This window comes from Moschus berezovskii, chromosome 4 (assembly GCF_049115385.1).
Source record: "Moschus berezovskii isolate FMDL1 chromosome 4, NW_MosBer_1.0, whole genome shotgun sequence".
Taxonomy (NCBI): Eukaryota; Metazoa; Chordata; class Mammalia; order Artiodactyla; family Moschidae; genus Moschus; species Moschus berezovskii.
In genome coordinates, this window is record NC_142463.1 from 35,193,840 (window position 1) to 35,209,268 (window position 15,429).

Here is a 15,429-nt window from a genome sequence, read left to right on the forward strand (position 1 = left end):
AACATCTGAACGTGCATGAAATAGGGAGGAGGGAGGAAGGCAAAAGTCCTCCACTTGAGACTAACCTTTGGCACCTGACTCAGCTTCACTTGTACTCTGCACTAGGAAACTGGGGAAGCGGTAGGGGACTGGACATTGGTTCAAGTAATAATGAAACAATGCTTCTTTTTCCTGTTGTGTACAGGTCTTTCAGATATGGATAGAGGACAGAAATAGACTATCAAAAGGCAGTATATGTAGGCTTTCCAAAGACCTCAAGCTGAATACTCTTAAACCAATATCTTTATTTTGAATGTATCATCAATTCTGAGCTAATGATATACCTATACTCTGAAATAGTGTCTCTATTATTTTTCCAACCTTGTGCTAGGCTGAATAATGACCCAGAAAAATGTCTATGTCCTATTCTCTGGAACAGGTAAATGGAACTTGGTAGATATCATGAAATTAAGGATGTTGATATGGATTATCCTAGCACACCCATTGTAATCAGAAGAGTATAAGAGGAGACAAGGAGCAAACTAAGAGAAGACGCGAAGACGGTGGAAAAGAAGACATTACATCAATGGCTTTGAAGATGGAGGAAAGGGGCGTGAGTTCAGGGGTACACGCAGCCTCTAGATGCTGGAAAAGCCCATCAATAGATTCTGCCCTAGAGCCTCAAAAGAGCCAGCCTGCCCCAACCTTGACTTGATAAATGTTGGTTGTTTTAAACCACCAAGTTTGTGGTGATCTCTTACAGCAGCAATAAGATATCAGAATCACCTCATGTGCTCTTTAAGAACACTACTCAGGAAAACACTCAGGTTCCTTCACCTTTTCTATTTCCTGGAGATAAGCATCAATGAAGTCTCTTGCTTCAGCAGGATTCAAGTCTCTCTTGTGGTTTTCAATCATTTCAGCAACAAACATTTTCAGTTTCTCCAAATTACTAAAGAGGGTTTGGTGGGGACCCGGAAGGAAATTCATTATCCTTGGAAAGACATTGTAGAGCTGATGGAGAAAACAAAACAGTCATGGAGACAAGGAGGTACCTGTTTTCTACTTTTGAAAACAAAGAAACCATTGTATCTCTATATGTATTTTCTTTGCTTACATTAACCCTTGGAGTCACCGTTGACTCATCTTCTCTGTCACACCCCTCTTCTTTCCTCTCTGGTAAAACATTTCAGCACTCCATCCAAAATAGAACCATTTTCAGACCACTTCTCAGTACTCCATGTGTTTATCATTCTAGGACAAAGCCCCAACATTTCTTCCCTAGGTGCTTTAAGGCCTCCCAACAATTTCCCTGATTCTCTCCTCAACCCCTTTCCCAGTCTATTTTCCACTGAGCTGCCAGAGAGATCATTTAACAGTTTAATCAGATCATTTCACTATTTATCTTTCAATCCTGCAAAGATTTTCCATGACATTTAGAGAAATTCTACATCCTTCTCCTGGCCTGGAGCTCTACATGAGCTGGCCTCTTCCACTCCTGTCCCCTCTTCTGCTATCACTCGCTGCCATCTTACTCTCTCTTAGTCTTTCTAGTCCAACTCCATTGGTCTCTGTGACAACATCAAGAATGGCAATGTTCAGCCTTTTCCATTCACTATTCCTTCAATGAAGATTGGTCTTCCTCTGGAATTTGTATAATTCTAGCCTTTTATTTCATTCAGTTTGGCTCTTGCTTGGAGATATCTTACCTGATAATCCTATAATGCAGTACTTCTGGAACCTCTTCCCATTCCCTTATTTTATATTTTTTCATGACATTTTCCTCTAATATGTGTGTATATATCTTTGTGCATGAAACATCTCTTTCTAGCTAGCTAGTTAGTTATGTTAAACATAGATATGTGTTTATCTATCTTACCATTATGATGTATTCTTCATGCGGATAAGACATTTTTAATAAAATTAAGTGTATTTTGGAAATATTTTCCCTGAAAATATCTGGTAGAAAACAGATAGCCCAACATAATGGAAAATTGCCTAGACTTCAAATGAAACATACATTCCTTTGAATATTAGCTCTACTACTTTCTAGCTATAAGGCTTCGGGGATAATAATAATGGTAATAATGACAATAATGAAGATGATGATTTAATTTGTCCGGGCTTAGTATAATCCGCTGCCATTGGGGCACCAGGGTTATTTTCCTTACTCGGTCACATGAGATCTATTCCACACTTAACACACAGCCAGTGGATCACTATGTGAATATGGTTAAGCATTCCCATATCTACTTGCACACATTAGGATGCTCCATTTCATCTTTAAAGGGTTGTTGTAAAAATTGACTGAAATAAAGTATATGCAATTGTCAATCATACTGCCTGATCTATTTTGGGTCTCTAAAAAATGCATATTACCCCCTGCCTCACTGCCTCATCCAACCTTCTCAGGAATTTTTTTCCCTGGGAATAGTCAACACATGCTCACTGAGGCCCCAGACTTCCTAAGTTCTGCCTTAATAGGAAGGAGGAAAATGGAATTACTGAATTTAGGGGTTACCATGATTAGAAGGAAACGGCAACCCACTCCAGTGCAGTGTTCTTGCCTGGAGAATCCCAGGGACGGGGGAGCCTGATGGGCTGCCGTCTATGGGGTCACACAGAGTCGGACACGTCTGAAGTGACTTAGCAGCAGCAGCAGCATGATTAGAAGTGACAATAAGAAACGTTGTTCAAAAATAAAACTGACAATAATAATCATAGTAGCTCACATTCATTATGTCCGTTTTCTGTGCCAGGATTCATGCTAACTGCTTTATCAGGTTAGGTGAGATGAGTTCATAAATCTCCAGGCAATGTTACTTGTTAAAAATGATTACAAGTAAATCCTCCTTTACATACACAAGGGTTTACCCCAACACTTAGGACTGATTTTCCCCTAACAGTCCCTTCCAAATAAACAAAAGGGGCTGAGAGACCAAGCAGATGAACAGAGCTTTTGACAGGCTTAAAACCCTAGCAGGACAAAAGGAGATGGCTGCTGCTGCTGCTGCTGCTAAGTCACTTCAGTCGTGTCCGACTCTGTGCGACCCCATAGACGGAAGCCCACCAGGCTCTCCCGTCCCTGAGATTCTCCAGGCAAGAACACTGGAGTGGGTTGCCATTTCCTTCTCCAATGTGTGAAAGTGAAAAGTGAAAGTGAAGTCACTCAGTCGTGTCCGACCCTTAGTGACCCCACGGACTGCAGCCTACCAGGCTCCTCCATCCATGGGATTTTCTAGGCAAGAGTACTGGAGTGGGTTGCCTTTGCCTTCTCTGTCTTGCATATGCACGTGTATGTAAAAATCCTTAATGGTTTCCACCGGTTGGTCTATTTCCATGCCCATCCACCAGAATAGGTTGGATGAGGCAGTGAGGCAGGGGGTAATATGCATTTTTTAGAGACCCAAAATAGATCAGGCAGTATGATTGACAATTGCATATACTTTATTTCAGGGACTGCCAACGACAGGGTGAGGGTTGAATCCCTTAAATCCATATCCCAGAAACTTAGAAAACTGGTAGTAACAAGTGTGGATGGGCATGGAAATAGACCAACCGGTGGAAACCATTAAGGATTTTTACATACACGTGCATATGCAAGACAGAGAAGGCAAAGGCAACCCACTCCAGTACTCTTGCCTGGAAAATCCCAGGGGCGGAGGAGCCTGGTAGGCTGCCGTCTGTGGGGTTGCGAAGAGTCGGACACGACTGAAGCGACTTAGCAGCAGGAGCAGCATATGCAAGAGAAATGAGTGGATGTGTCTACATGAACAATAAAACAGGAATGTTCATGGCAGTTTTATTCATAACATCCTCAAATTAGAAATCCCTCATATGTTCAACAAATCTGCAAGCATTATTCAAGAGAATAACAATCAGTGGCACCTGCATGCAGAGGAAAACTACACAGAGTAAATTAGAAGACCCAATAAATAAATTTCAAAATAATGAGCTGAGTTAGAGCCAGGCACAGAAGCATACATCTGAGGATCACAGAGGTGTGGGACTAGGGAGGGACACGGACAGAAGGGAGTCAAAAGTGATGGCAGGATTCTGTTTTTTAAGGAAAAGAATGTAGTGTACACCTGTATGTCATGTAAAGTACTGTATTTTACACAAATATTAGTAATGTTATTTATCAATGGTAAATATTTGATGATATTATAAAAAACATTAAATTCAACAGATTGATTACAAACAAGTTTGTGCTAAAGTCAATTTCAAAAGGTTATCTTTTAGCTACAAAGGAAAGGAAGACCCCATCTAATCTGTGACAGACATCAACATAATATCTTTATGCAAGAGAGGAAGTGACAACTGCCTCACCTGGCAGCACACTGACATCTGCAGATTTAAGACCTCATCCAGCAGCCTCAGCAGCTCCTGGAACTGATTATTCTGGTAGTCAAACCGCTCCCCGAAGGTGATGGAGCAAATAATATTGGAAACGGCATTGTTGATTGTGAAGTGAGGGTCGAAAGGCTGTCCTGGAGGAAGAAGAAGAGATGGAGGCTTCATATTGGATTGTTTCTATTTTTCAGAGATCCTACTCTTTGTTTCATATGACACACCATCTACAGAACCACCTCTGAGACTGTGACCCCAGGGTCTGACTCTGGGCAAGTACTTAGTCAATGCATGGGAAGTCAAACTGATGACCAGGATTTAAAACCAATATGTTTACTACCCATCTTTTTCTTAATTCATGAGCCCCATTACAGGGGCTCTTCCCTGTTATCCCCTCAGCACCCTACACAAATTCTTGGCTCAGGAAAGGGGTAGGCACTGATGAACGTCTGGTTAGTGAACGTATGAGCCACAGTGCCTGCACCTGTCCTATGACATGCTCACCGTTCTCCTCTCCTATCGTCTGGATGAGGTAGGAGGCCTCCTCCTGAATGCGTTCTTCTAAGCTCTTCTTTCCTAAACCAAAGTTCCTAAGAGTTGTCAGGGCAAACCTTCTTTGTTCCCTCCATATGTGGCCACTGGACATGATCAAGCCTGGGAAAAGAAAGCCAACATTATGAAAGAAAGCCAACAAGACCCATGATGTATCAGAAGGATGAAAAAAGGGCTTTAAGATGCTTGAAACTATTCAGAGATATAATTTCAAAGCAATTGATATAATGAATTGAATTTACTGATTGCTTGCAATGCTGGAGACATTAGCATTTTTAATGCATTCTGGGATTTAGAACTCACTCTCTGATATACTCCTATATATATCACTACTGCCAAACCAGCACCCCAATTTTGTTGATGAGAAAATTGAGGCACAGGAGTAAAAGTACATTCTGCAAGGTCACAGAGTTGGAGCAGCAGAACAGGCATTCATTTTCAAGTCTGCCTGACTCCAACGCCCATGCTTTGATTACTTGTCACATACTATATTTAAGTATTTGTTATGCTACATACTAAGTATGCACTAATGGACTATATAAAATCAAAACTCATAAGGAGGAAGTGCTTAAAGATCTTAAAAAGATAGATGAATCACCCAAGAAAACAAAGAATTGTGAATGATATGCAAAAAGAAAATCACAACAAAGGATAAAAAAAATCCATCATGAGGTGTGCAGATAACACAGGTGAGACCACCACCCTCTCAATTCTGCATTCCAGTACACTCTTCCACTCCTTCTAATCTCTCCCTTTCACTTCTACCACCTCAGTGAAGTGGCCCTCCCTGCTGTTCAGTCCAGGATCCTTTTCAGCCTCATGTTGATGTGTCAACAGCATGAGATGCTTTTTTCTTGAAACACTCTTTTTCCAGTCATGCTCAGGACACCACGCTCTCCAGACTCTTCTGCTAATTCTCTGACTTCACAGAAATCATCATACCTTTAGTTAACTTATCTCCTATCAAATTTTGAAATGATGGACCTTTTCAAGCTTGGGTCAAAGCCTCTTCTCTCTTACCCTTATCCTCCATTTCTGTGGAATCTCATCAACTCCAAATATTTCAGATGACATCAACTATGTGAACGTCTGTATCTGTGCCTCAGCTGCAGACACGTAACCAATTTTCTGCTTGACTCTCTTGGCTTCACACTCAGCATTTTCATGACTGAGTTAATGATTTGTTCCATACAACTCGCCGCCCAGGCCAACGAACACCTTGTTCTCCTCCACATCTTCCTTTTTTCCTTTACCGACCCATTTGGGTATCTACCTTATTCTCCCTCCATCTAGGTCATCATGTCCTATTGAATATGCCTCCTGAATAGCTTAAATCAACTTGTCTTCATAGTCACTCTCCTAGTGCAATCTACTGGACTGCCATTTCTTGCCACCTCCCTAGTTTAGGCCACCACCTCTTCTCCCTTAAAATTCTACAATAGTGTTTTGCTCCTTTTATTCCATTCTTGACATTGAAGCTTAGAGAAGTCTTTATAAGTATGTTGATTCCTCTTACTATTTAAACATTTAGAAGCCTGCATTGTTATTAGGATAAAAAGCAACATCCTTAAACATGAACTCTTTCTGGTCAAACTTAGCATCTTCATCTTCATTTAAACTCTGTTCTTCTCACACTGGATACTTTTCAATTCCTCAGTTGTCTGTCCTTTTTCCCATCTTAGAAACTTTTCATATTCTGTTCCCTCTAGTGGATTGCTTCTTCATTTTATTACTTATTATTTACTTACAATAGCTTTTCCTGAATCTCAGGACCAGATTCGATACCCATACTAAGTGAACTCTGCTCTTATCTTCATAAAACTGAGGTGTTAAATTTTAGCGTACTTGATACTGTCTCTCTTAATAGCATATAAATTAAAAAATCAAGTATTTTTTTCTGTTCTACTCACTACTCTGTCACTGGTGCCTCTAGTCCTAGGTTCTCATGACAGATAATTGAGTGAATGGATGTAGAATAATGGGTGAAGTATTTCAAAGAGGGATTGAGAAATACCTGAAAAAATGGTGTTTTTGTAGAAGTATAGACTTAAGTTTTTCATTTAGAATTTTGAAAATGTAAGTTTATTTAGTGACCATTCTAAGTATTCATGCCAAACTCTTTTAACATAGATAGAAGGCTTGAGATACCTTTGGGACACAGCCTTAGTAATAGAGCATAAGGAACTGGAGGCAAGAAGGGATCACTTAATGAACAGGAACAAGCTGATCCACATCCGTTTTCTAGGGGAAGAGATCTGAGTGGGAAAGCAGAAAGAGAGTCTGAGGATGGATTTCCTTTTCTCTGCTTAAACAACACATCACATCACTGAGTGATGAGGATACTTATTTATCAACAGTGAGTTCACACAGGTGATGTTACTTCTCCCAAATCTCTGACATTAGAGCTGACTCTGCCAGGTGCCCTGAGGGGGTGCTTTCAACAGGGAAATGTGGGCACTCAGGTTCCTTATGAGGAGCCTGGTCCCTGGGATTGTTGGAGATACTTTCCGCAGACCGTAAGAATATCAAACATACGCTGACCAATGTAAGAACTTACCTTTATTGTTAAAGATACGCTCTTGGAGAGGCATTATGGGGCGGTTGGAAAAGTTTTGGCCTTGGTGGACAAGCGCTTCTTTAATTAAGGGTAATCCAGTTATAAGAACAGAAGGAAATGTACCAAAATCCAAGCTAAAAACATTCCCATATTTCTTCACAAACTGAAAAATAGTAGAAGAGTCACAGTTATACATGCACATGTCTGTGTGTCCTGGAATGGAGGGTATGTGGAGTTGGAGGAGATTATGATGAGGGGAGTCTCTCTCTCTCTCTCTCTGTGTATGTGTGTATATACCTTGGGCTGTTGGAAATATTTCTGTTTCCATTTCTCTTGCTGTCAACTTGACTTCAGTTCAATCCACTATAGGATTCATTATAAATACTCATACATACATTCATCTTACTTGGATTGAGTGAGAATATGTAACCTGAGAATAAGGCATAAGGATACAATAAAAGAAGCAAGGTCTCTAACCTCAAGTATCTTAGAGTCTAGTGAAGCTAGAGAATTCAGTCCATGTGATTCACCAGAGAAGGCAGAGATGCGTTTAGTGAATGTCTGGGGTAGAAAGCATGGACTTCATAGAAAATCATATCTGTTTAACCACAAGACAGTGTCCCCTTCTTCAACAGGTTCTAGGTGGCAAAAAATTCATTACAGGGCTAGGACCAGTCATAGACAAGAACACACTAGCTGGAGCCATGTTAACTCTACAGTTGGCTGGCTGTGAGATCTCGGAAAAGTTGTTTCACTTTTTTTTGGAGCCTCCACTCCCCATGTATAAGAGGGAGAAAATGATTTTTTGCTTACAGTTTCTGGGAAGGGTAATTCCCTGGCTGTCCAGTGGTCAGGACTTGGACTTTCAGTGCCTTGGACACAGGTTTAACCCTGGATGGGGAACTAAAATCTCACAAGCAGGGCAATGTGCTCTCTACAGCCCCGAAAAAGGAGAAAGAAAATTTCCGCGAGGAAGAAAGAGAACAGCAATGGGAAAGTTTATTTTCGATTCTGGCAGACAGCCACTTTAGACTCTGGGGGATGAATGGGCTCCGTGAGCAAAGGAGCATAGGTGCCGTTGCTCAAGGGGGCAGACAGGACAAGACCAAAGGGCTGATGATGTACAGGAGAAAGGCACTGGTGGTCACAGACAACCACATCCACTGGGTGCCAAGTTAACCACCTTTCACCTTTTGTCTCATTTCCCTCACACCATACTATGATGGTGTGTATTCCCTACTAGGGAAGCTAGACCAAATTTATCTTTTTTTGACTGCACCACATTGCTGTGGGTCCTTAGTTCCCTGAATAGGAATCGAACTCTTGCCTCCTGTGGTGGAAGCACATTTTCTTAACTACTCGTCCATCCACTCTATGGCAGTAATGATATTATTCATGTTTTAGTAAGGAAAATGAGTCATGGAGAAGTAACTGAGCCAAAGTGCCAAAGATATTAAGGACTGGAGGTATTTGTAAGAGTTAAAGACAAAGACATAAAGCTGAAATAGCACTGGGAACTTAGAGTTTACTGGACGTGACAGCAATAAACTGAGAATGAGAGTAATGGGGCAGGAAGGGGAGAGAGAGTGCGAGTGAAAGGAAGAGTGTCTGGGTGTGTCACACACACAGAAGGGTCCTGGGGCTGGGACAGCTTCCTGGAAAGGGTACCTCTTACTTGTGTAGGGAGATGGGATACAAGGCCGGAAAGGTACTATGAGCTAGACCGAGGATGTCTTAATGTCAAGTGAAACACTTTATATCTTGTTTTGTTTGCAATTAAAAATTGAATAGGAGAGGTAAGGTGAGTGCTTAGTACTTGGATTTTGAAGGCATACACATCCCTTGGTATCCAGCTTCCACTGGTTATTTTCTGTGTGATACTTGGTCAAGTTATTTAACTTCTCTGTCTCAGTTTCCAAATGAATAAAATGAGGGCTCTTACAAATTCTTATCTTTAGGATTCTGGGGTTAGTAATCATAATACTAAGGTTAATAATAAAATTATGTATTTTTATTGATATATTTGGGAGTGTATTTTAGCAAAAGATTTCTTGTAAGATATTGACAAAGAAATGGAGGGGAAGTGGCCAGAGAGTGTATGAAGGGAGCCCATGCAGCAATCAGGCCAGACAAGTGATGCCTCATTTGCAATCAAAAAAATTTTTTTCTTGAATTGGTTACTATAAATGTTTGAAGAGATGGGGAGGGAGGTAGATATATAAACTGAGCACCAACTGTATGCTAGGCACCTGGGCAGTAAGCTGATAATCCTAGTTAATTTGGTTCTTATAACTACTCTATAATGTATGCCCAATTTTCAGAAAAAGAGGCACAGAGATATAGTGCATAGCTGATGGGCACAAAGTAGGACTGTTTTTAATTTGTTCTGTATGTCTCATCCTTAAAGAAAGCATGGACACATTCTCTCTCTCTTCTGCTGAGTGATGGAACTCCCTTAGGATTAACTGGTCACATTACTTCACACTCAATTTCACGTGAATCCAATGGGATATGAGTAGTGGTGACGTGTGCATCTTCTGGGTTGTGTTCTTAAAGGAAAGTTGCTTCTCACCACCTCTCACTTTCCCCTTTTCATGGCACAGAACTTACACATGACACTGTTGCAGGGCCAGAGCAACAAGACAGAAACACTGCAGTTTTAGATAACATTGTGGAGCAAAGCAGCCTTCCTGCCTACATCTCAACCTACTTGTGAGAGACAAATAAATTCCAATCTTTTTTATACTACTGTATTTTGGAATCCTTTTGTTACAAGCAACTCTATATAAACCCTCATAGTGCATTTAACCACCTTATCTACAATTTCCCCTTCTTAGTCCAATTTAAGAAATTTTTCTTATTCACATAAATGTTTCTATAATAAGCCAGACAGCTATGGTAGAGAATGTTGAGGAAATGGGGGGAAAATCATGCTAAACAAATCATCCAGTTTCTTCACTGCCTTCTTATTTTGTTTCAGCTCAAGTCGCTTCTCCAACTTAAAATTTCCTGTCCACTTTACTCCACAGAGCCACTTGCCTCTGTTCAAGTTCAGCCAAATTTATTTCAACATTCTATGGAGGGTATCCCCATGGATTCCCATTCACAATGAACCCACTTAATGACATCTCATTTGGTTACCAAAAATTTATACCACACATTTCACCATATACTCTTCTTGTATTATACCTCTCATATGATATGTACTTCCTAAGTGTCTGTTGGATAAGTGCAACCCTGAACAAATCAATTATCTGCTAATTATATGATGAAAAGTCAAGTAGCATAAGTAGAGGCCAGATTAAGATTCAAGTCCTTCTTTGGCCATTTTCAGTGTTGAGTAACTTAGGCAAATCATTTAGTTTTCAGTTTCCTCAGCCTTAAAATGGAGAAACAACCCCAGATGATACAATAAGCTATGTATGCATAGCACATAAACTTTAGAGCAAACACTTAAAGTACCAAACAAAGAAACATACTAAAAACACTACAGCTAAATTAGAAAGGAATTCTCAAAAATGTGCAAGTGACCCACAGGAAGACCAGAGAGGAGAAATAGAGGAACAAAAAGCAAAGTGAAAAACAGAAAGGGAACAGTAAGATGGCATACTTCAGTGTTCACGCATCAAAGTGAAAGTCTCTCAGTCCTGTCCGACTCTTTGTGACTTCATGGACTATACAGTCCATGGAATTCTCCAGGCCAGAATACTGGAGTGGGTAGCTTTTCCCTTCTCCAGGGGATCTTCCTGACCCAGGCATCGAACCAGGGTCGCCAGCATTGCAGGAGGATTCTTTACCAGCTGAGCTACCAGGGAATCCCTCAGACATCAAAAGTTACACTAAATACAAATGATCTAGGTTCACCAATTAAAAGAGATATTGGCACAATGACAAAATGACCCACCTATATGTTCTATATAAAAACTCATTTCAAGTATAATCATACAAGTAGGTTAAAAGTGAAAGACTGGAGAAGCATATAGTGTGCAAACTCTAATTAAAAGAGAGCTGGTGTGGCTCTATTATAACAGATAACATTCAGGCAAAGAAAATCATCAGGGATAGAGAAGAACATGTAATAATTAAAGAGCCAATTCACCAAGATAACGTAACAATTTTAATGTGCATGAGTCAAATAAAAAGAGCTGCCAAATATATAAAGTAAAACTATCAGAACTGCTTTGACACATAGATAAACTTCCAATTACAGTTGGAAACTTTAACATGCCTCTCCTAATAATTGACAGAATCAGTAGATAAAAAGTCAACAAGGGTATATAGAAGCACTAAACAATACACTCACCTCTTCAAGTCTATCTGATATATAGTACAGAATGCTCCAACAACAACAGCAGAAGACATTATTTCAAGCATGCATGGACTCCATTTTAGGTCATAAAACCAATCTTTACATATCTGTTCAAAGTTGAAATACAGTATATGTCCTCTGACCCTAATGAGTGCCAACTGTAAATCATTAACAGAAAGAAATCAGGAAGATCTTCCAATACTTGGAAATTAAACAGCACAATTCTTAAAGAAAGGCATAGGTTTAGAATCTTAGCATCTTAGCTTTAAAATTCTATATACTCCTTCTGTCACTTAGTGCAACCGATTGGCTGTTTCTCCCAGATGGTGATGAAGCCATCTCCATCTGAACTTGAGTTTGTAATACAGGCTTGTGTTGAAAGTGCTCCAGAAATTTCTAGGGAACTAGAACTATTCTTTTTTGAGCACCAACTGTAAGCTATTTTAACACTGAACATTCTTTTTATTTAATCATCACAACCACTTACCACAGTGTCGTCGGTCAGGAAGGTGCCTGTGCTGAGAGGCAGGGAGGCAGTTGATTCTTGAGACAGTGTTGAGTGATGAAGGGAATTTTAAGAAATTCAGGGTGGCCACAGTTAGGGAGCCTTGATGGGAGATGACTATAAAGTGAAAAGAGGCTACAAGAAGGGATCCATGTGGCTCCCTAAGGAATATGAACTCTAGGAAGCAGCAGAAAGCACTAAGAAAACCTAGGCAGAGGATGACATTTTTAAATGAGTACTTTATTGAGAGTGGATTGCAGATGGAGGAACCTGAAGCTGAGGAACTCTGTCCTTGTGTGGATGGAAGCACTGGAGTTGAAAAGTCATGAGGATTTAGGCAGGGATGGCTCAGCAGGTAGAGTCCACCTGCAGTGCAGGAGACAAAGGAGACTCGGGTTCAATCCCCAATTCTGAAAGATCCCCTGAAGGAAATGGCAACCCACTCCAGTATTCTTGCCTGAAAAAAAATCTCATGGACAGAGGACACTGGTGAGCTACAGCCTATGGGATTACAAAGAGTTGAATATGACTGAGCAACTAAGCACATGCACATACATCCTCATTTTACATATGGAAAACGAACCTCCAAGAGGGGAAATATAGCATTCACCCCTACCCCCACCAAGAATAAAATTATTGAAAGACAAGTGATCACACTAGAATATCCCAGTAATATGTAACCAGACACAACGAAATGATTTTATTTTATTTTTTCAAAGTGACTTTAAAAACATGTGTCTATCACACTCCAGACTCTAATAAAAGAAACAGAAGAGACAAAGGGTCACTCGGTCAGTCAAAAACATTTACTGAGCATATAGAGGGGATTCTGAACTATATTCTATCCAAGGATCCCTGACATGAGAGAAAATATGCAGATGTTAAAGCTCCTGGCAGTATGTGAGGCTTCAGATGAGAGCTACAGTTCAATATTTACACTTTTTCCATCAGCTGTATGGACCAAGAAACACTTTTTGTTTTGTACAATAAACCTGCAGCCCCTACCTCCCCCAAAGCGGATCGTGTCGGGACACTTAAATAGTAAACAGTTAACAACAGTTCACCCCTAGAAAGCACAGCTGGAATCATTCCAGTTGACGGTGAGGAAAGAGAAGCTCAAAGCAGGGTGCACCCGGTTCGCGATTTAATGCTTCAGAAACCCCCATGCTCCGGTCCTCGGTACCCGGAATGGCCCTTGTCCTGCAGGAACGGTCAGGACGCGGCTCTGACACCTTCACCCAGTCCTACCTGCTGAAGCGTCGATTGCACCTTTTCAGGGTCCAGCTGGAGCGAGTTGCCTACAAAGGGCAGGCCCGCGGGCCCTGGCGGGAAGTTCTTTGGACGCCTCCTTTTGAGGAAATCAACAAAGAAGAGAAAAGTGACAGACCCCAGGAGGAGAGTGCCAGGACGAAGAGCCGCCCAGAGGGCCGCCGCCAGGGAGCCCAGTACCTCCAACATGGCTGCGATGCCTTGTCCGTCTTCTGTGCTCTGAGCAGCAAAAGTCCCCGAGGGTCTGTGCCTCAGTGCTGTCAGCAGAGTTCCCAGGCCCCGCCCCATCCTACTGTTTCACCCGCCCTTCCCTCCTCCCAGCACTGCTCTTCCCTTCCCCCAGCGCTCAGCTAAGCCCCACCCCTGGCTCCCTGTGGCACCGGGTCCACCTTACCCCTCCTTGCTCTTCCTCCTCCTCCCCTCGCCCCAACTTTCCCCCACCTGTATCTGTCCTTCTCTGGGCTGGAGCCCAGCCTGCCTGCTACCCACGAGATATCAGGCATGGGATCCCCTGGAAAACATACTTGGATCTGAGAAAAGGCTAGGCTGGGAGGTTTTTTTGTGTCCACTGAAAGAATATTCACAACCTAAACATTGAGAGTTATGTTTTATTCCATGAGAAGTTTTGGACTTCAAGCTAGTTCAGTTCAGTCGCTCAGTCACGTCCGACTCTTTGTGACCCCATGGACTGCAGCATGCTAGGCCTCCCTGTCCATCACCAGGTCCTGGAACTTGCTCATATCATGTCCATTGAGTCGGCGATGCCATCCAACCATCTCATCCTCTGTCATCCCCTTCTTCTCCCGCCTTTAATCTTTCCCAGCATTAGGGTCTGTTCCAAGGAGTCAGTTCTTCACAGCAGGTGGCCAAAGTATTGGAGTTTCAGCTTCAGCATCAGTCCTTCCAATGAATATTAGGACTTATTTCCTTTAGGATTGACTGGTTGGATCTCCTTGCAGTCCAAGGGACTCTCTTCTCCAACATCACAGTTCAAAAGCATCAATTCTTTGGAGCTCAGCTTTCTTTATAGTTCAACTCTCACATCCATACATGACTACTGGAAAAACCATAGCTTTGACTAGACGGACCTTTATCAGCAAAGTAATGTCTCTGCTTTTTAATATGCTGTCTAGGTTGGTCATAGCTTTTCTTCCAAGGAGCAAGCATCTTTTAATTTCATGGCTGCAGTCACCAGCTAGGACAGCAGCATTTCAAGTAACAGAGAACTGCTCAGAGGAGTTGGTGGGGGGACAGGTAGTCTGAATGGCAAAAGATTATTGTCAATTAAAGTAAAACCAGATATCGCAAATTAAGGAATTAACTCTTTTCTATTTATATATGGGATGATGCAAGAATCTGGGCTCACTGAAATCATTCCTTTGATAGGCACCTCACCTATCTGGGGCCAGTATCCTGTGTCATCACATCCTGAGTAGGGAGTAGCTGCAGTCTGATGGCTCCTAGGTGGCAAGTATTCTTTCTTTCCTAAGTTCCCTCAAGGGTCATCAGTTCACCATGTGCAGTTACTTCAATCGCTGATGACTTTGACATACTTTGTTTACTAATACAACAGGAAATATTCCATTTCTCATTTGTTGGTTTGTTTATTGTTTTGCTCTATTTAGAGAGCCTGTCATTCTGAGACCAAGGGTGTACTAAGGTTTATGGTTTCATTACATCTCAGAGAGTTCCACAGACACTTGAGCTTTGTATTTTTCAGTCACCTTCTCACCAAAGGATTGGAGCCCAGCCTTTTGAACTTTGGAAAAACAACAGAACCGTACAATTTTTGTGAGGTACTCTGTAACAAGGGACTGAACTCTTCTGTTTATATAAGTTACTTCAGTGACAAAATTATGCGGATTCATGCTTTGTTTCATTTAGCAGTTAAGGAGAAGTAAACATCTT

General features: G+C 41.4%; 1 protein-coding gene across 1 annotated transcript in view; it reads right to left on the minus strand.

The window, feature by feature from the left end:
• LOC129541501 (cytochrome P450 2J2-like) overlaps positions 1-13,809 on the minus strand; it is a 30,395-nt gene extending 16,586 nt beyond the window's left edge. Inside the window, exons 1-5 of the mRNA XM_055403450.2 lie at positions 13,501-13,809; positions 7,439-7,601; positions 4,834-4,983; positions 4,309-4,469; positions 817-993 (exon numbers count right to left, since the gene is read on the minus strand). Coding sequence (XP_055259425.2) covers positions 817-993; positions 4,309-4,469; positions 4,834-4,983; positions 7,439-7,601; positions 13,501-13,809 — 960 coding nt within the window. The remainder of the gene's footprint in view (positions 1-816; positions 994-4,308; positions 4,470-4,833; positions 4,984-7,438; positions 7,602-13,500) is intronic.
• Between the last annotated feature and the right edge of the window lie 1,620 nt (positions 13,810-15,429).